At 39.4% G+C, this 22,113-nt stretch overlaps 1 protein-coding gene and 1 long non-coding RNA gene across 2 annotated transcripts in view; one reads left to right on the top strand and one right to left on the bottom strand.

The window, feature by feature from the left end:
* Nucleotides 1-13,739, top strand: part of MMP20 (matrix metallopeptidase 20) — a 46,266-nt gene extending 32,527 nt beyond the window's left edge. Inside the window, exons 9-10 of the mRNA XM_010977791.3 lie at nt 10,696-10,799; nt 11,800-13,739. Coding sequence (XP_010976093.1) covers nt 10,696-10,799; nt 11,800-11,900 — 205 coding nt within the window. The 3' untranslated portion in view covers nt 11,901-13,739. The remainder of the gene's footprint in view (nt 1-10,695; nt 10,800-11,799) is intronic.
* LOC116155265 (uncharacterized) lies at nt 146-11,168 on the bottom strand. Its single transcript, XR_004139135.2, has 3 exons — nt 11,075-11,168; nt 9,086-9,157; nt 146-499 (listed from the first exon to the last, which is right to left on the bottom strand). It is a non-coding gene; the product is annotated as an uncharacterized LOC116155265 (long non-coding RNA).
* Nucleotides 13,740-22,113: the final 8,374 nt, after the last annotated feature.

Here is a 22,113-nt window from a genome sequence, read left to right as displayed (position 1 = left end):
TAGACAATCCTTTCAGCGATAGGTATCTCCTACTTCATACTCGCCGACACACACTGGTTTATACACTAAGGAATAGGACAAATAACCTTGACCTACAAAAGTTCAGGAAAAGCTATTGGGTCATCATTATTAAAAAATCCCCTTTATTGATGGATATTTTCCATACATTTTGTTCAGCAGGGTCTCACGTGGGTGACATCTTATTGTCTTGTGAAGCCCTGTATTTGTTAGCAATTACATTCAACTGCTAGTAAGAAAGATCCAGAAGTAATTGTGGCTTAAACATAGAAAGGTCTTTTTTCTCATAAATGTAAAATGTCTGGAGTTTAACAGATTTAGAGCTGGTAAGGTGGGTCCATGGTCATTAGGGACCCAAGTGCCTTCTGATTCTTTGCTCCAGTAGTAAAAGGTAGCTTCTGCTCTCGTGGTTGCCATGGGATTCAAGGAGGCCAGTGGAGCCCCGGCCATTACATACTGATCTACACAGGAAGCAGGAGGGCTGGAAGGAAAAGCAAAGGAGATAAATGAAGTTCTCTAGGTAAAGCACATGAATGCACTCAAAAATACAGACGGCCACAGCCTCAAGTTATAGACCAAGAATTTTACTGTACTGACACCCATTGACAGTGTGTTAGGATTTACTTCCCTTAGTCATCCCTCAGATTCTTCTCTGGTCCTCATGCTAGTTCAGTCTGTGATGCAAATAATGTGCCAAGGGAAGAAAAGTCTCTGGCTATGCTGGTTGTCAGGGAAACTCTCCATGAACCTCTAGGGTTTGGGACCAGTTTTAATTAATGACTGTCATGAGAAAAGCACCGAAGAACTTCCCCTACTGAGGACTGAGGGTTGGCTTGGGGCCAGGTTGATTCAGGCTCTGAGAGTGAGAACCCACATGTCAGTGTAATAGTAACAGGGGCAGGGGGAGGGGGGTGGAACTACAAAGCAAAATCCAAAAAGGGGCTCTACCTTGCCAACACCATCACGTGCCACATCACCAAATGACATACCAGTGAGATTTTACTAACAAGTGTTACTTCTCCATACATCTGTTTGCTTTGATTCCTTCCTTTCCTTTTTCTAGAAAGCGCCAGTGATCCAACCAGTTTTTTTTTTTTCTTTACATTACTTTCACCACTGATGACTAATTTCTCCCTATAGAGGTTCTCCCTCGCTTACTAATAGCAGGGCAGTGATTACACCAAGGAGTCTCTGAGGACTCGGGGGATGCCATCAACTCCATCATTCTTTGAGATGGGCAGTCTTTTCTAATTTTGTGTAAAGCAACTTGAAAATCTACATGTCCCAGCCCTTTTACACTCCTAAGTCACTCTTTCTGTACAGATAGACTGGAGGCGTCACTGATCCAAAGTGGGATACAGTCTTCCAAATTCTCTCCTTCCTAGATGCCCCAAGAATCCTGGAAATGGATCTGTTTATTTAAGGATTTTACTGTTAGTCACCATAGAGAAGTAATAATAAGTAATAAAAATAGGAAAGACAGGTAGATTTCAAAATCTTGTTTTTTTAACTCTTAAAAAAATTTTTTTAATATGTTGACAAACTACCACATTCAGCCTACATATATTGGACATGATTATGTGCCAGGCTCTGTACTAGGATCTTGACACTCGTGAGAAGGCACAAAGTTGGCTGTTACAGAGTGTGGACGGGAGTAAGAGAGTGTTCATTAATCTCAACTCTAACAGCAATTATCTGGCAGCCTGATTGCCCCTCTGTTTTAGTTTAACCATCTTCAAAATTGAGGCAGAAATAGTATCTACTTCACAGCCTTGTGGAAATGAATGAGAAAAATGTGAAATGTCTGTCGCATAATAATTATTCAATTCATGCTGAGTGTTATTAATATCCTCAACAAGTCTTAGAGTAAACGTATATATAAATAAATTAAAAGCAAGCCAAGTGCCACAAGGGGCCTCATAGAAGACTGCACAGGGGTCAGTGGGGCAAAACAAAGAGGAAATGGCTAACTCTAGCAGAGGTTGTTAAGAGAGAATTCTTAGAGGAAGCAATGACTGAGCTTCATCTTGAGACTTGAGTAGGAGTTTCCCAGATGAGAGGGGCAGGACGTCTTCCAGGCACAGAGAGCGGTTGAAGCAAAGGCACTGAGGCATGACAACTAGCCTGGGGGGGGGGACCTCAAGCAGTTCAGTATGATTGGAACATGGGCTGGAGTGAGAGACGTGGCCCAAGCATGTAGATCACGGAGGGCCTATGCCTTTCCAGGGAGATCAGTGTTAATTTATAGAAAAGAGGGATATCTTTAAATGTCTTAAATAAGAAAGTAACCCAATACGATTTTTGTTATAAGAATATCATTCTAACACAACTTGTAAATGACTATAACTCAGTAAAAAAATGTTTAAAAAAAGAATGTCATCTGGCAGCCATGTGACTGGATTACAGAAGGACAAGACTGGAAGTCAGCTCAGCCAGTTAGGCCAGGAAGCAGTGGGAACCACCTTCACAGTGCTTAAAGAAAAACCCTCAACCAAGAATCCTGTAGTCAACAAAGTTTACGTTTCAAAAATGAAGGCAAAATAAAGACATTCCCAGATCAACAAAATGGAGAATTTGTTGCTAGCATCTTCCTCATGAGAATTACTAAAGAAAGTTCAGGCTAAAAGCAGGTAACCCCAGTCAGTAATATGAATCCACATTAAAAAAAAAAAAAGAGCACCAGTAACTGTAATTATATAATTGTAAAAGACAGATAAATGTATGTTTCTTTTCTTAACTGGTTTTTAAATTAGCTGTACAAACCTATATATATATTTGTATCATTGGGCCTATAACATATAGAAAGATAATGTCAATAACATTTGTCAATAACAGCACAAAGGAAGTGGGTGGAAGCAGAATTGTATTAGGTTAAGGAAATGACACCAGATAGTAACTCAGATTCACAGGAACAAAAGGAGAGAGCTGGAAGTGGTAAATAGGAAGGTTAATGTATCAAAAACTGTAAATGTATATATATTTCTCCTTTAGTCTCTCATCCTTTTTAGAAAACACTAAACTGTATAAAACGGTAATTACCACAACGTATTTCAGGGATTTGTAACAGATACAGATGTATCGTGCATAACAATAATACCACAAAAGGGAGGGGGTGGTAAGAACTAGAACTTCACAGGAATGTTTCTGTATCTCATTGGAAGTAAGTCAGTGTAAGTCTGAAGCAGATTATGGTAAGTTAAAACATATACGTAACACAACATTGTAAACTGACTATACTTCAATAAAAAACAAACAAACAAAAATATATGGTATGCTCCATAGCAACCACGAAGGAAATAACTTTTTTAAATGGAGTGAAAAAAGCCATGAAAGAAATTTAAATGGCATGTTGGAATTTTTTTACTCATGCAAAAGAAAGCATTGAGGGAAAAAGGAACCAAAAAGACATGAGCTGTGTAGAAAACACAAAGTAAAATGGCAGATATAAATCTAATTGTATCAATATTAAATGTGACTAGATGAAGCAATCTAATCAATTGCAAAGACTGTCAGACTGGATAAAAAAGAAGATGCAATTGTATGCTATCTACAGGGGACACACTCTATTCAAAGGTACAAATAGGATAAAAGTAAAAGGATGAAAAAATACATATGCAAATTATATAAGCAACCTAAGAAAGCCAGGGTGGCTATGCTAATATCAGGCAAAATGGACTTTAATATAAAAAATATCACTAAGGATAGAGACATCTTACAGTGATAAAAGGATCACTCTACCAGGAATATAGGACAGCCTAACAGCAGAGCCCCAAATGCATGAAGCAAAACAAAACAAAACAAAACAAAGAAGCAGAGAGAAGACAACAACTGAAATAATCAGAGACTTCACTGCTTCACCTTCAATAACAGGCAGAACAACCAGACAATAAGATCCATTAGGAAGAGAAGACTTTTACAGGCTGTCAACCAACCAGACCTAACAGACGTCTGTGGAACACTTCACTCAGCAAAAGCAGACTACACGTTCTTCTCAAGTGCATGTGTGGCGCATTGTTCAGGATGGACCACATGTTAGGCCCCAGCACAAGCCTCAATAGACTTAAAATCATCGAAATCATACAAAATATCTTCTCTGATCACAATGGAGAAAAGCTAGAAATCAATGCCAGAAGGAAAAAGGGGGTAATTTACCAACATGTGGACATTATACATCACGGTCTCCAACAACCAGTGGGGCAAAGAAGAAATCACAAGAGAAATTAGAAAATACTTAAGGATGAGTGAAAATGAAAACACAACAGATGAGGACTTACTGATGCAGTTAAGGCAGTGCTCAAAGGGAAGTTTATAGCTGTAAACGCTCAAGTTAAAAAAGAAGAAAGAACTGAAATCAGTAACTTAAGACACTGGGGAAAAGAACAGATTAAACCTTAAGCAAGCAGGGAAAAGGAAATAATGAAGATGACAGTGGAAATGAATGAAGTAGAGAATATTTCAGCAATTTGAGAAAATCAGCAAAACTAAATTTGGTTCTTTGAAGAGATCGAGAAAATTGACAAACTTCTCGCTAAACTGATTTAGTAAAAAAGAGAAGACTCAAGTTACTAAAATCAGAAATGAAAGAGGGAACATTACTACCAACCTTACAGAAATAAAATGGATTATAGAGGAATGAACTATTGTATGCCAATAAATTAGAAAACTTAGAGGAAATGAACAAATCCCTGGAAAGATGCAAAGTGATGAAACTGAGTCAAGAAGAAACAGACAACCTGAACAGAGCTGCAGCAAATGAAGAGGTTTAATTCACAATTAAAAAGTGATCAATTAAAAAGTGATCCACAAAGAACAGCCCAGGCCTGCATGGTTCACTGGTGAATTCTACCAAAACTTTTAAAAAAGAATACTCAATTTTTCAAAAACTCTTCCCAAAAAATAGAAGAGGAAGGAACACTTCCCAACTTATTGTATGAGGCCAGCATTAACCTTATACGAAAGTCAGAGAAAAGCATCAGAAGAAAATAAAACTTCGGACCAATATCTTTTGTGAATATGGATGGAAAAATCCTCCAAAAAATAAAAAACCTAGCAAACTAAATCCAGCAACATGTAAAAATAATTACACACCAATACCAAGTGGGAATTTTTTTTCCCAGGAATGCAAAGTTAGTTTATCATCTGAAAATCAGTTAATGTAATACACCATATCAACAGACTGAAAAAAATTTTTAAATGTATAACCATCTCAATAGATTCAGAAAAAGTATGTGACAAAATTCAACACTGTTGCATGATTAAAAAGCACTCAACAAATTAGGAATAACGGAAACTTTTTCAATCTAATAAAAGGCATCTGTGAAAGCCCACAGCTGGTATCATACTGAGTGATGAAAGATTGGATGCTTTCCCCCCTAAATCAGAAACAAGACAAAAATTTCCATTCTCACCATTCCTGGCCACCATTTTACTGAAGGTTCTAGCCAGGACAGTTAAGCAGGACCGAATGATATAAAAGGCATCCAGATTGGAAAGAAAGTAAAACTGTCTTTCTTTGTATGTCATATTATCATTTATATAGAAAACCTAAGGAATACTCAAGAGAAAAAAACTGTTAGAACTAATAAATGGGTCCATCAAGTTTGCAAAGTGTGAGTTGAATATGAAAAAATCTATTGTATTTCTATACACTTCAATGAACAATGCAAAAAAATGAAACTAAGAAAACAGTTCCACTTATAATAGCATCATGAAGAAAAACATACTTAGAAATAAATTTTAACAGAAGAAGTGGGGAACTTATAGTCTGAAAACTATAAAACATTTTTGAAAGAAATTAAACAAGATCTAAACAGAAAGATATCTCATGTTCATGGATCAGAAGCCTTAATACTTTTGTTCCCCAAAGTGATCTACAGACCCATCAGAATACCACTGGTTTCCTTGTAGAAATTGTCAAGCTGATCTTAAAATTGGTGTGGAAGCTCATAAGACCAGAAGAGCCAAAATATGTTGAAAGGAAGAACAAAGTTGGAGAACTCAGATTTCCCAATTTCAAAACTTACTAGAAAGCAATAATCAAGACAGTGTCATACTAACATGAGGATAGACATTTAGATCAATGAAATAAAACTGACAGTCCAAAACTAAACCCATAGATCTATGCTCAGTTGATTTTTGACCAGGCTGCTAAGGCCATTGAATGGGGAAAGAATAAAATTAAGAAAACAAAATTAAAGGAGTAGACAGGAGTTCCAGTTTGTACGTGCATAGTTTGACATGCTGATGGGGCCATAGGATGGAAATGTCTAGAAGAGAGTTGGACATACAGATCTTGAACTCAGAGAATTCAGGCTGGAGAAATAAATTTGCATTTCATCACACAATCAGGTGGCAATTGAGATCATCAGTATTTTTCAACATTGTTAGAAATTCTTTGTTCCAGAATTTTCTCAGAGTCACTTTCCCATGGGTCCTGGTTCCTGACCCCTGTCTCGGATGGTACACAGCAGCTTCTGCCTCTTCTCCCTTCTCTTCATTCCTGACCACTCTCCTCCTGCCCTCTCCGGTGTAGATCACAAAGGCTCCTTCCTCCATGAAGGCCATGTGATTCCTGGCTAGAAGTGGGTTATTAACTTCAGAGGGGATTCCATTTCGCTAGAAGGGTCTCCTTGAAGAAACTTCCTGAAACTTATATCTTAGATATTTATCATTAAATCCCCCTTTTTGCCACCCTTTCTCATGTTTTCTTTAAGCAACTTTTAGCAGATTCAACTCTCCACTCAGTACTTCAAAGAAGGCAGAATGGAGTCAGCTTTGCCATTGACATATGTTAAAAATCATCACAATTGAAACACCAGAAATTCCTAACAAATCTAAGTTCTGAACATAAAATTAAACAACATGCAGGCACCTTACCTAAACAGTCCCCAAGTCCTGAGCTTACAAAGGTGGAGACTAAGATAATATATATGAAAAACCGCATCAGGTATCTAAGGTAAGAGACAGCTATCTATATTGCTAGTAAAACTTAACTGTTAGCAATGATTTATTTAATGTCTATACCCACTCATCAATAGTAAATGATGAAACAAATGCCTGTAAAGGAAATAGACACAGTTACAGGTCAGTCGTATTTTGTTGGTGTTTAGGTTTCACAAACAAGACCTCAGTGATGAGAAAATATATACAATGATTTTAGCAGGTACCTAATATACATAGTATATATATTATAAGTCATTACGCCAACATTCTCTAGCCCTTCGATCTCCTCCTTTTCTCAACCTTGCTTCCTGCTGCAAAATGTTATCCTAATGAAGTATGTTTAAAGATTAAGTAAAGACTAAACTCCTCGATGACGTAGGGTCCCGGGTCAGATCTCTCAGCCTCATAACTAGCCAGTCAGTTAATTGTTCTTGGGGCCAAAATAAACCACAAACTCTTATAGCTTGGGCCAGCCCTTGATGTCTGCATGTGCCAGGCGTGTGTGTGCGCGTGTGTGAATTTCTCTCATCCTCAGAACTGCTATTTGCCAGATAAGGAAACCAGGGCTCAGAGCTCAGATCACTTTCCCTGATCACAGCGCCAACAGGTAACAGAGTCAGAGCTCAAACCCAGAGCCTTCTGACCACACAGGTTGTGCTCTTTGCTCTGGGACAGAAATGTTCAAGTATCTGTCCAAAACTCAAGGGCTAGATCATCACAGAGTTTTCATCAGTCCACAGAAAAGTAAGAATAGCACAATATTATAAACAGAGGAGGACATGGTCTGGGTCAGTATTATTGGCAAGAACCATCTTGTATTCTGAGATTATTTCCTTTCTGCCTTTTTTGGAGTTAAAGTTTCTTTTGTTTGCGAAATGATCACGAAAATAGGTGGTAATTTATATTTTGATGGTTTGATGGTACTGTTGTTGCTTGGTAAAATGAAAAGTAGATAACTCTATGTTAATTATATAGGCCCAATTTACATAGTGTCTACATAAGTGGTCCAAACGGAATACATGTTTTCATCTAACCTTACAATGCTGATTTATGTGCCAGCCTGATACTTTGCAATAGGTTTTATTGAGAGTTATACTCTTTGGAAAGCAGTTATAGGTTAGGAGGCAAGAGGGCAGAGAGGGGTCATGTCAGAAAGACAGAGGGACTATTAATTACATAAACAGGAGAGGGGATGGAGGAAACAAACTATGACTTCACAATTTTACGGAAATTTCTGTATAGGCTTTTATAAATGTGATTGAAAAGTTAAAATTCTCAACTGGACATTGCTTCTTTAAAATTTCTTCTGAAATTTTCTTCCTATATAATCTTACTACCTTCAGCATACTCTGAACAGATATATAAGATTTTAGATGGCATCTCCATCCACCTCAGCAAACTAAGCAGACAGATAAAAAGGGAAAGAGCTCTTTTTCAGATCTTTCTATTGGATTAATAGTCATCATTCCCCCCAACCTCTTTTTTTAATTGAAGTATAGTCAGTTACAATGTGTCAGTTTCTGGTGCACAGCACAGTGCCCCAGCCACACATACGCACATATATTTGTGTTCATATTCTTTTTCATTAAAGGTCCTTACCATCATTTTCTCTTTAAAATGTATTCCTGTATTATTTTGTTTTTCTGTTCTCAGAAGAGCTCCTTCCTCTCTCCTTTCATACTTTCCAGATAATCCCCATCCAATTTAAACACACAAGCAGATCCCACCTTGTAATAGGCTTCTCTGTGGACAGTCTTTAGTCACTTGTTTGGAACTGAGAACACGCTTTTCCATAAAACAACAGAAGTGGTGATTAAGTTCCCAAAATCACTCAGAAATGCCTGTTTAACATATACAAAGGTACAGCAGAACTCTAATTACAATAGCTCAGCTTTGAATCCTCTCTTCAGAGCAGACAAAAGAGGATAAAGACATGAGAGGCACCTCCCATTTTCCCTGAGCATACGGGTTACCATTAGGCAAAGAATTCAAAGTCAGTCATGCCCTGCAGCATCCACCACCACGTGTCCCTCTAGATCTTGATACAGACAAGCCAAATGCCCCTTGATCACTTTGTGCTTCCTTTTGCAACCCACTCCTCCAATATTTTAAGCTTGAGAATTACCTTCCTCACTTCCTCTAGTCCAAGCTTCCACTTCTTCAATACAACTGTCTCAGGGAAGTGAGAGAAGAAAACCTAGGGAACAAAGATTAATATGTGAGCAACTCATACATATTTATTATGAAGGACCTAAATTTCAGACACTGGAACAAAGTGAACAAAAGAAATCTAAGCCATGGGGGAGCCAATATGCCTGGCTGTCCTTTCTTCTTTCCCTCCAGTCCTTTCCTAACTCCAGTCCTGGCACCACTCCTACCAGCCCTTCTAAAAGCATACAGGTGCCCTGTCCCCACACTCAGTATTGGCACTTCTGATGATGACAAAATACAGTAAACGGCTTCCATTTTTATCTGTGCTTCCAGTAGCTGATACAGCTCAGTTTTTCCCTTGGCCTCCTGGAAGGTCCTAATGGCTCTCCTGGAAAGGGAGTTTGGACTTCCACTTCCGGGAGTTAGCTTCCGCTCTTGTCCTCAATGCTCCGTAAAGCAGCTCAACCCACTAGTCAATCTCAGCCTGCATTCTTCCTTCCCGGTGTTTGATCCTCCTCAGTGTTGTAGGAGATCTGTACCCTGGCCTGTGCACTCATTGCCCCATGAGAGGCATATTTCAGGAGAAGGTGGGTGTGATCTGCCCCCACAGGAAACTTCCCCAGTGGCCTGGGCACCAGGAGAAATTGTCTGACCTTTTGGTGGGAAAGGAGTGGGGAGTCCACCCTGGGAATGTCCCCACTGGGAGCTCTGTGCTGAGGGAAAAGGGACTTTCTCACAGTTTAATGAAGTCTTCTGGAAGGGGTGAGAGTCAGCCCTGCCTACATGCTGAACTCGTACAAGTCATGCTGATTCAGACAAGTCCCAGCCTTTTTCACAAGGGGTAACTTAGACCACAAAGAGCTGTATTAACTAGTCTTTCGAGTTATCATTGCCTGGTAGATGTGGATTCAGAAAAAGAAGCCTAAACTGCTATCCAGTCAGTTGTATGATCTTTCCGGGAAACAAAAGCAATTTAATTCAATGACAGTGATTCAGAAGGCAAAGGCTCAAGCTTTTCTTGCTTCTCATTTATCTGTTGGCCATTCACACAGTTGTTCATTCATTCACGGTGCACTGTTTGCTCAGTCCTCCTACACGGGGACATAGCAAGAAGCTCATTGGTAAAAGCCCCTGTGATGGGCTTGCAGCTGTTCAGTGAGCCCAGAGACTCATACATGGAAAAGTGAGAAAGAGAGAAATGACAGCAGTAAATAAAGCACTGAAAATGTATGGAGAGCTCCCTTTGAAAGGCAATCATGTTTAAGTTATAGAAATTTGATCCTATAATATATGAATAACTAATTCTAAACAATCTATCTGGAAATTTTTTAGAGAATGTCAACAAGCAAATGACTCCCAAACTAGTGGTCCCGGAATCTTTGCAACCTGGGAGCGTAATGATAGAGTTTGTATGTGTGTGTGAGTGTGTGTGAGTGTGTGTATGTGTGTATGTGAGAAAGAGAGACAGAGAGACAGGGGAACAGAGAGAGGTCCAAAGTAAGCCATCTGTCACCCTGGCTAAATATGCCTGACCAGCACAGTGTCCCCTTGCTGATATTACTTATGAAATAATCCTTCTTCCAGCTACGATGAACGAAAAAGGAAAATGGAAAAAGACTATCCAAAGAACACTGAAGAAGAATTTTCAGGAGTTAATGGCCAAATAGATGCTGCAGTAGAATTAAATGGTGAGTTTTTCCACTGAAACCTTTTTTTGTGGAAATTGTAACAAGAAAGCTGGGCTTTGCTTTAACATCGCAGAAAATAGGTTTCCAAATGGAAGTCCTTGGTTCTTACTCTTTTTCAGTCCTGAGTCCCTGATAAATTTAGCTAACCAGATGAACCACTAGGAAGGGTACAAAAGGTCTGCCTTTGTGGTTCTTCCTTTACAAATGGAAAGTTTTTAAGGTATGGCTCAGTCCTTTAGTCAGCTATGTCGTAAAGTCCACCCACTCAAAATTACCTTTTCATCTTTAGAATGCACATGCTCTCAGCCTTCCAGTTCCTTTCTCCACTCCATCACCCAGCTCCTGAAATCTACCACACAACTGGGAACATTGAATTGAATTGAACGAGGTTGAATAAATTTAATGGAATCATTTGAATCAGTCAGTCAACACATTCTTCTCGAGTCTGTTGCACAGAACTGGGCATGGTTCAGAAATGCAAAGACAGTTTCAGATATGGTCTCTGCTCTTGTGGAATGGTTACTAACTTTGGGAAATGCCCCTCCATCCAACACAGATGAAATAACTGGGAAACAAACAGTCTATAATTTAGTATTGAGTTATGTGGTAGTCGTCATCATGATTGCAAGAGGTCATCTGAAAAAGAAAAAAAATCGAAGAGGCATGGGTACTTGTAGACTTCACGGTAAGACTTCAGCTGAGGTTTAAGGAACAGTTAAAGGTTTGTCGAGGGAGGGGACTTCCTGGAGGGGAACAGCCTGAGCAGAAGCACCGAACACCCCAGGCAGGAACAGGGAGAGAGATGAGAGATGATTGACAAGTTAGGGGTGTCAGGTTCTTAGAGCTCAGTGAGGACCGTGCACAGGACTAGCTAACCGCCTCCTGCCACGTTCCCCACTCCCCTCGGTGCCACCTCAAGAAAGTTACAGTTACAAGCCCTCCCTGTTGGAAGCTTGCAGGTCGTTTTCAGTAACCGCAATGTCAACTTTGTCTCTTTCAGGCAACATTTACTTCTTTTCAGGACCAAAAGCGTACAAGTACGACACAGAGAAGGAAGACGTGGTTAGTGTGCTGAGAGCTGGTTCCTGGGTCGGTTGCTGAATGGAAAAGCCTAGTCTTTCCTAAGGAATGAAGGTGACTGAGAACAGCTGGCAACTGGATCTTAAGGACTAAAGCAGAATGCAGGTTAGGGATCCTTCCCGTGGTCTTTAATTCTAAGGGTAATTTAGAGTTCATTGAAAATGATGATGCTTCTAGACTGTTTCATAGTTATGGATTCAGAATTTTAATCCAAACGAAAAACTCCTATATGGTCAACTTTACACAAAATCAAAATCAACACAATGCACTTTTCAGTGAGACACCCGTTGTGTTTTTTTCTTAGCTAATATACTGAAGCAAATTGATTAAGTCTGGTTTTTATTTCCAGGAAGAAGCCTACTTGTGGATTCTCTGACATGTATTATAATTCTTTTAATAGGATATGTCATTACCATACAAATTATAATTATTCTTTACAAGTCGTGGCCTTTTTGGCCATAACATTTGTTATGATGAATATAAATGTATCCGTCTTTACTTTTACCACATCGCAAACAACACGCTGTAGATGTTTTGTGTCTCGTTACTTGTTTGTTTGTTCGACTCTACGTGCACTCGCTGGTCTTTGAAGTACGTTGAAGGGGGCAAACCTACTCAAATGGATTTTCATCCTAGGTAAGAGATGCGCACTTTGCAGCAGGAAAACTTTTAACAAAAGCCAATAAAAATGTTGTATAAGAACAGTTCCTCATTTCTTTTTAGTTAATCTTTACTAGCTTCTATCACGCTTTGGCAACAAATCCTGTGTCCCTCTGGAAAACGCAGACCTTGAGATAGTATTGTGAGTATGCAGACCCAGAAGAAAGAACAATAATTCACTTATTTCCTGTTTCCTGTTAATAAAATACTGTCAATGAAACTGTCTTTAACCCATCCAACTGAGTCTCTTCTGAATAGCTTTCCATTTAGGGAAGTTTGCCTTTTCTTTTAGTTTTTCCTCCTTCAAGCTAAACCTTTTTTTTCTCTCCTACCTAGTCATCAGTACAGATAAAATACAGCTGTCTGTCATTTTTTATATATATATTTTAAATCTTACCTTCTAGAATGTAAGGATTCGAAACCATTTGAGTAGGTCTAAAATTAGATGATGAAATACGTTTAGCACACTTCATAGGCTGCCTGGAACGTCTATAGTATTCAGCTGTTGTTAGCCATGATTATTACCATCATTTATTAAATTTGTTTCATACACTCACAAAAAAAGATTTAGTATTAAGAAGGGATGAGGCGGTTACTTAAGGTTACTCAAGCTTTCCATTTGGTTTCTGAAAGTAGCTGTTCACAGCCAATCAGATGCTGAAGCTTTGACTGTTGAAGACAGAATCTAGTACCCCTGCTACCCAATATCCACTGACTCTGCAGAGTAAGAAAAATCACTTTTGCAAAGACAAATACCCACACAAAACGTGCACACTAATGTTCACAGCAACGTTATTCATAACAGCCAAAAAATCGAGACATGTCTATCAAAGGATGAATGGAGCCTTAAAATCTGGTAAATTCATACACTGGGGTGTGATTTGGCAACTTAAAAAAAGGACTAATATATGCAACCACGTGGATGAACCTCGCAGACACCACACCAAGTGAAAAAAGCCAAACACAGAAGGCCACGTGTTGAATGATTCTATTTATATGAAATGTTCAGAACAGGAAAACCCAGGGACACAAAAAGCTGACTACTGCTGGTCCAGGGCTGCAGGAGGGGGAACGGGATGTGACTGCTGAAGGGTATGTTATGCGGAAGGTGAGAGTTGCACGAATCTGTGAATATACTGAAAGCCATTAAGTTGTACACTTTAAATGGATGAATTGTATGGTGTGTGAATTCTATCTCAATAAACCTGTTATATTTTTGAAATAACAAGCCAGGCAATCAAGGTGGTGTGATGATCTGTGCAGGCCACGTGGCAGGGACCACACGGCAATGACGCATCGGCCTGAGGATATCTGGTGTTGAGCACAACCAGCCGGATGTCCTTCGTGTGTCCGGGGCTGACCCAGGCCCATGTCCATTGGAGACACTTTACTAAACAAATGAGTGTTACTGGATGCAAAAAAAAATGCATGTCCTCTAAGGCCGACCTGACTGAAATCAAACCCCAGATCTGCTATTTTTAGCTATGTGATGTTGGTCAGGTTCCCTAATTTTTGTCTTCGTTTCCCGCTTTGTAAAATTACAATAAGAATAATTCTTACCTCCCAAGGCTATTTAGAGGCTTAAATATATAAGTAAGAATATACAGAATTCTATGTATAGTCCCTGGTACCTTTTAGGGGCTCTATAATTGTTGTTTTTGAAGCAATTAGAATTCAGTTTGGTTTGAAATCTTTTGGAGAATTTGTATATATCCCTTGAGATAGCGGAGCTATCTCACACAAGGATTGATAATCGGTGACCTGACATTTTTCTTTTTGAAATCCCCAATTAAATCAACAATCAAATAATATACTGACGGCAGTTAACCCTCATACCCCAGAAGTAACTCTTACAAATCCTTATTCCTTTGTTGAGCAAGAGAACTGGCTTCCAGAGATCGCTGTATATATTTTGAAAAGTTACAGTGTCTCTAAAGCACAAGAAATAGTGATTTTCGTTTGCGTCAGAACCCAATCAGAACATCGGTATGCTCATCTGAAGCAGGAATTTTGCGTGGAAAGAATTTATAACACACGCTCCTCGCTTGGCTTCCAAATATCAGTGCAAAAATACTTGGCTAACTAATGGTTTTGAACAAAGTGTATTTCAACTGCTTCTTTTGAGAGCAGGAGGAAGCAGAACAGAGTTTTGTTCCCTGATGACCTCTGGGTACTGTCCTGTTAACCTCACTGATGACTATTTCTGAGTGGCCTTGGAGAGTACGGGAAAGGCTACTAACGGACAGATGGATTCACCTGGGTGGGGAGCGAACCTAATGGCTCCACATTAAACTCCCGGTGGCTGGAACCCAGCGCTCTAACAGTTAGCCTGGTGTGCAATGGCACAGCCAACTCCGTTAGGGCCTCTGTTCTTTTTCAAATGTTTATTTGGAAACACCTGAGACTTCCATTTCACACAGTAGATGACAAACGAACGATGTAGTTTTTTATTTGAAATTATGTGTGATATGTTTAAAACTTATCACAGGGTCTTCACGTGCTCTCATGTATATATCATCTGGGTGTTTCCTCTTTATTCCTGCTTTTAGTCATTTCCTTCTATATACAATGATAGTGAAGGGTTTTTTGTGGTTTTTTAGTGAATATTTATAGCTAAAATTACCCAGTGCAGTGCCATTTGAGAGGAAATGCATAATGCTTGGCAACAGGCTGGAATCTTAGACTCCCATAATGGATCATAGACAAGTCTAGGCCAAAAGACTCTGTGTTTCTCTCCAATAGGCCTGAATGGGTCTGACCAGCATCCTCTGATTATCTTCCAGCCCCTGAGCCTGTCTTTAGTCTCATTCTCATCCCCAAGTGCTTCGTCAACATGGTGAGACTAAAGGACATCCCGTTGTACCCAAAATGCCACAATCCCTGCCTTCGTCTCACCACCTAGACTCTTTTTTTTTTTAATTTTTTTTTTTTTTTAATTGAGTTAGAGTCAGTTTACAATGTTGTGTCAGTTTTAACCACCTAGACTCTTGGAAGTGAAATAGAGCAGAATCGGGAAGCCTGCTAGTGAATAAATTAGAACAGGAAGTGAGTGAGCGACTTTGAGGTCCAAAAGAAGACTCTCCTAATGCACGTATCCTCATTTTAGTCTCGTCTTCCCGCATCCTAACCCAACATACCTTCCTTTAATTCAGTATATCGTTTTAAAATTAAGCTTCTGTTGTACAATGCAGCATGTCATTCCCACAAGGGTGGGGGGAAGAGATCCGAAAAGAAAAGGATGGAAGGATGAAAAATCAGTTGCAAAAGACCAACTGAGAAATGTAACATTTTAAATCCATTTTAGATCCTCTGCTGTGGGGGCAGAAAAAAGCACGTCTGTATAAATAGTTAGCAATTTGTTTATTCTTTGAAAATCCCAAGCCTGTAATGCAGTGTAAATAATGTGAGCTTTTTTTAAACATTTGTTTAATTTTTAGAGAAGTGTTATACAGATTTCAGCAAATAAAATGTTTCAATGCTTTAAAAAAAATAATGTGAGCTTCTGAGGGTGGGGAGTAAGTGTGTTCACAGGTACTTCTATGGAGGTTGGAATGTCAAAAGTCCTGTTAGGGCACATTCCACAGGAATCGTGGGCTGCCCAATGACCGTATTGTGTCACTGTACTAAACTTTAGGCATATTTCCATATATGAACTGGCAATTTCTGGAAGTTAATAATTTTTCGACAGTTTACCTTGAAAGACTTCATTCTTTCCCTAAAATAGTTTTCTCTACACAAATAATTTAGCTTCTTTGAAGACTCTAGCCATCCCACCAACATTGTCAGTATTCATTCTTTTTTTTTTTAATAAGTCTTTTATTTTAGAATAGTTTTATATTTACAAAAAATTGCACAGATAGTATGGAGAGCTTTCATTTACTTCACACCTGGTTTCTTCTATTTTTTTTTTAATTTAGCCCTTCTCACCCCCTTTCCTCCCTAGTAACCGTTAAGTTTGTTCTCTATGTCTCTGAGTTTGTTTCTGTTTTGTTAATAAGTTCATTTGTGTCTTTTTTTTTTTTTTTTTAGATTCCAGATAGAGATAGAAATCTGGGAATCAGAGAGAGCCTTCAAATGATTATCTACAACCCTTTGAGCCCCCACCCCGACAGATTACCATGAAACTTGGGGGAAATGGATTATAAAAGAGTAAGGGGGGAGATAAAAATAATCTCAAGTTTTTAATCACCATCCAGTGCTCAGTCTACTAGTCCATTCTTCTTCCCCTCTTCAAGAACATGGTTTAATTTTCAATAAGAGTTTTTGAGATTTTGCAGGGCTTTTCCTTCAGTTTTTCCATTTCTAGGTACAAAAATCCTAAAGAATAAATCACAAAAGATAACGCAAAATCTTAAGGATTGCTCTTCTGGAAGAAAGTTGTTAGTAGTCTAGGAATTTGTTAAAAAGGGTAGAAGAACTTTCAAGATTTAAAAAAAAAAATTGTGTTTTCTAAAGGGAAGAAATTAACTACTTGATGATCGAGAGCACGTGGCCCCCAGACCGTCTGGCCCCTAGGGGTTGATGGTGTTGATCGCCCTGTTACCTCCACATCCACCAATCAGCCTCCTCCCTTACCTGATCTTTTAACATCCTTTAATGAAGCCCTTCAGTGAGTTTGGGGTTTTGTTGGGCATAAGCCACCCCATCCTTGGTCAGCACTGAAATAAACCTTTCTCTGCTCAGAAAAAAAAAATTTAATTTTTAAAATGTATTTTGTTCTTGTAGTGAAAACACTTCTATCTGCAATCTTACCAACCTTTACAGAGAAAGTGACTAGCAAGTTCTCTACTGCATTCTTCTGTCTTTGCCTGAAAATGAGTCACTGTGTCTCTACCTCAGTCAAGACCTTCCCCAGTACCCACATCAGCCTTCAAGGCAACAATTACGCTGTGAACCTCAAACCAGCCACCAGTGGAGCTCGCATCAGAAGGGCCAGTCTCGCTCTCCGGGGGGTAGGATGAATCCCAGAGTTGTACGTTCTCTCCCTCCTGACCCTGTGTGTGCAGCCAAGCCCCTGTCTCAGGGTTCTTTCCCAGCACAAGGGCTCCTAACCCTACTTTGAACCCCAGATCACTTGGCTGGTATCCTGGAATTATATTCAGCACAATGGTTTTTCAAACATCATTGTGAGGGAGGTGATTACACAGGCTTGCTGACCCCGGCTGACTAACAGCAAGGGAAAGAAAGGGCCAGGCTGTTGAAAACCAGGCTGTTTCTCTTATCTGGTGGCGGCTCCTTGGTTCCAAGGACATAGCCATACAACAAGACATTTTATGTTCCACAACTGCTGCATCGATCCCAAGGACACACCCCAGTATCTCTTTCTTTGTTCTCTTTTTCCTCCTGAAGTTTCTGTTTTAGGGCTAAGCTCTGCGGGAGGAAAGAGCCAGCAACAGAAGATGATTGGAACCACCGGCATGGAGATAACACTGGCAAAGCCATCCAGTAAAAGACCCCGTGGCCGGATCTGGGCTTGGAGCTGTCTCGACCAGCTTTCTGGCTGATGGCTCCCCGCTTCATGTCTTCTTTTTTGCTTTCTTCCCCTTCTCTCTTTGATTAATAAAGCAGCTCTTTTTTTTCTTCTTCTTCTTCACTTTGTCCCTCTGCCTCTACTGAGAATTATTTCTCAGTCAGCTGGGAAGGACCCACACATTTGGCAGGAGCTTGCCCTGTTTGGTGGGCTATGCAATTCGGGAGTCTCTATCCAGTAACAATTGTGCACCTCATCTGCTTTGAGACTCACGGTTAAACTGAGAGAGATTGCTTCCTCTGTCACACAGGTGGGACCAGTACAGATGGTAAAACCAATGCTAGCTAATTGCTAAGTGAGTAGCATGAGCCACGCATGCTACAGGAGCCCAAATCAGAAAAACGTGGCAAGAAGGAACAAGGAAAGGAGTCTTGGATTTTCCCCCCTACAAGCGAACTTGAAGTTCAATTCTGTTATTGTCATAACGTTAATACTCTAAGTTGGTTAAGTTTAACTTTCAAGATGGCCACCTTTCCATAAACACAACCACATAATCAGTCTCTCTCAGTACATCTCTCTCTCTCTCTCTCTCGCTTTCTCCCTCCTTCTTCCAATTCTTCCTCTCTTTTTACTAATTACAGGTTAGTCACAAAAATTTCTGGATAAGTTTCAGTGAGATGAAATTTAGTTTGAAAGCCTGGAACCTAAATAGGTTGTGTGCATATGAACGCAAGTTTCACTATATTGGAAGCAGGCTTCAAACTACTACAGAAGGTAAAGTCTGTTCTGGGAAGCATATCTATCAAATGAAAAACTCTAGCAGTCTGATTCTGGGATCTTTCAATATTTCTGTATGTCCTCAACATCAGCCCAAGGCTCTGTCTCCATCAATATGGAAAGTGGGATGATTTATTAATTACTTCATTCACTCATTCAGGATGTTTATCTATTCACTTATAAGAAAAAAAGGAGACCCATAATTATAGTCTATCCAGAAACAACAGATACTGGCTCCCCAGAAGGGGAAAGTCCTTGGTTCTTGTCTAGCCCAAAAGAGAAGAATTCAGATGGGAGGCAAAAGCACTGTGTAGTTGAGGATTTTATTAGCAAAGTGAAAGTACACCTCCAAGAACAAAAGGTGGGCTGATCCAAGAGAGGATGGCAGCCCCAGTCTTTCTTTGTCCCTTCTGTCTTACACCCTTGCTTAGGGACAGTGTCTTGATTGATTGACAGCTCCTGCCCCTGGAGTGCGTAGTCATGCCCATCCCCCTTTACACCCATCCTTACCCAAGATGCACACAGAAAAGCCCATGGTGAGGGGGAGGGCTGTAAACCACAGTGCTAATTATATTACAGTGAGCATTGGGTCCTGTTAGGTAAGGCTCTTGTTGCCACCATGTGGTCTCAGCTGTCTGATTCTAACTGGTTTCTTACTGGTGCTCGTTCGGGGGAGTGAAGCCCATTTACCCTGAAGGTGGGCGTACCACCATCTTCTGGACCGCTCTCGCCTTCTCTCCTCCACGTTATCTGCCAGCTGCCCCCCACTTATCTAACTTCCTACCATCTCTAGGATACTTGTGCTTTCTAGGGAAGTCAGTCTAGCTCTGCGGCCTTTGCTCACATAAACTGTGTTTCCTGTGTCCCACCACCATGGGGAGGAGTGACCCCTCTTCTCACAGGGAAATCCAGCCTCGTTCACATGCCTCTCAACTAGTTCTGGGAATCCTTAGAGGGTGTCCCATGTATGCGCATGGATTATTGGTCTCAGGTGATTTCATCTAGTGATTTCTGGAGGTACCTCCTATTGTTGTCAACACTGATGACAAAGCCACTGCCGCGTGCCGTTCTTCCCCGTTCCAGATCCCACGGGCCACTCATGCCTTGACTCCACTCCATCCTACAAGGGGACTCCTGATGGCAAGCGGCCTCCAGCTTCCTTAATTTCTCCCAGTAATGTTGCAAAGCTGTCAGTGTTCAGATCTTGTCCATATTCTGTTAGATTTATCAAAAACTATTTCATATATTTGATCCTACTGCAAATGGTATTCTTTATTATTCCAGTTTCCAATTCTTCATCGCTGGCAAATAGAAATATAGCTGATTTTTGTATATTAAACTTGGATTCTGTGACATTGCTAAATTTACTTATTACTTCTGGTAGAAATTTTGTAAATTTCTTAAGATTAATATTTTTGCTATTGACTTCTGACTTCATTGTATTGTAGTCTGCGAATGCAATCTGAATGATACAAATTATTTGAAAATTTGTTGAGACTTAACTTCAGCTTGTCTTTTGGTTTAATACAAGATCAAATTTTAGTAAATCCTGTCTGTTCAGATGTTACCAACCCAGGTTCTTGGACTCTTTAATCAATAGAATATGATTAGAGGCCAACTTAAATTCTTAAGATGTTTCTGAATTAACAGTATCTATAAAAAAAAAGGATTTTTTAAAAATTAATATATTTACTATATTAAAACTTCACTTTTCTATTTTTCTGTGAATTTGGGACATAGTGAGATAATGTAAGTGCTTATTTACCTCTCTGAAAAATCATAATAGTGCTCCTTTGAGACATTATAATCTAATTTATTAATACCCTCCAGTGTCAATACCTTCCAGAAGTTGGAAAGCATTTCCCCCCTTTCATAATTAAAGGATAGAACCTTTTTCAGTTACAGACACTAACACACACACAGACACTCAAGCACATAGAGAGCTTATGGCTTCAGTCCCACACTTCAGCTGAATCAAAAATAAACACAGAAATACTAACTAGTCCAGATCTTAAAGAGCTATGGTCCTTCCCAGTGGGCCCCCAATTCTGAAATGATTTGAGCTCACAAATAGATCAACAGCAAACCAAACAAAAAGACTAACCAATCAGATTCTCCTTTGTCTCTCAACCAATAGAGAATTTATCCTCCTCATCTAGGAAGATCACCAACCAGTTATAAACCCAAATTTCCAATCATTGATGCAACCAGCTGAGAATATGTTATTGACTACTGGCAAATCAGAACAAAAAATGAAACCCAGAGTCAGTAGAGAGAGAGGAAAAACTAGAGGAACAGAGAGTAAGCAGAGCTAAACTTTTACTGTTCCTTGGAACTCACTCTGGAGGCCAAGAAGGGATGTGTCCAGGTTAAGTAAACATTAGTGAACTTATCCAAAACCTAGTTTACTTGATTCTTTGCCAAGAGAGCCCATTCATGCTTCTCAGTGGAACCTCCAAACTGGTAAATTATAATTTTCCAAAAGGTAAATTATGGCTCTCAAACAAACATAAAATAAACACATATCAAAGAATTTATTCAATTACTTCATCAGTGTACTAGTAAACGATTTTGGAGAATGTCTATGTGCAATTAGGAATGCTAATAAATGCAAAACTGGTTAAAATCCTACTGGTCAATAAAATATACATTTTACATTTAAAATTATAACTCTGTGGGACAATATGCCATTGCATTTCTTTTTTTTTTTTCTTTTTTTTTAATTGAAGTATAGTTGACATACAATATTATATTAGTTTCAGGTGTACAACATAATGATGTGACATTTATATACATTATGAATTGATCACTATGATCAGCTGGTAACCATCTGTCACCATACAAAGTTATTAAAATATTATAGGCGATTTTCCCTATGCTGTACATTACATCTCCATGAAATATTTATTTTCTAACTGGAACTTCATGTCTCTTAATCCTCTTCACTTATTTTGTCCAACCTCCCACTTCCCTCCCCTTTGGCAAGTGACAGTTTGTTCCTGTTTCTACCAGTCTGTTTCTGCTTTGCTCGCTCATTTGTTTTGTCTTTCAGAGCCGTTTCATTTCTGTGGACAAGGCTGCTCGCATCACTGCGGACAGGAAAAACTTACATTGTTATCAGCTTTCTGCAACTTAGTTTCTATCCCTACGGAGCTATAAAATCGCAGACAGTCAAATAATCAAACACAATCAGATAATCGCTCGAGGCTCAGCAGGACGACACTCCCGGCCACGACACTGAAAGAACACTCAGTGCTCTCCTTTTTACCCATTTCCAAGTCTCATCATTTTTCTTGAAATTTAAAATAAATAACAAACAAAAATAAC

Source organism: Camelus dromedarius, chromosome 12 (genome assembly GCF_036321535.1).
Source record: "Camelus dromedarius isolate mCamDro1 chromosome 12, mCamDro1.pat, whole genome shotgun sequence".
In the NCBI taxonomy this organism is placed as follows: Eukaryota; Metazoa; Chordata; class Mammalia; order Artiodactyla; family Camelidae; genus Camelus; species Camelus dromedarius.
This window is presented reverse-complemented; position numbering and strand designations above follow the sequence as displayed.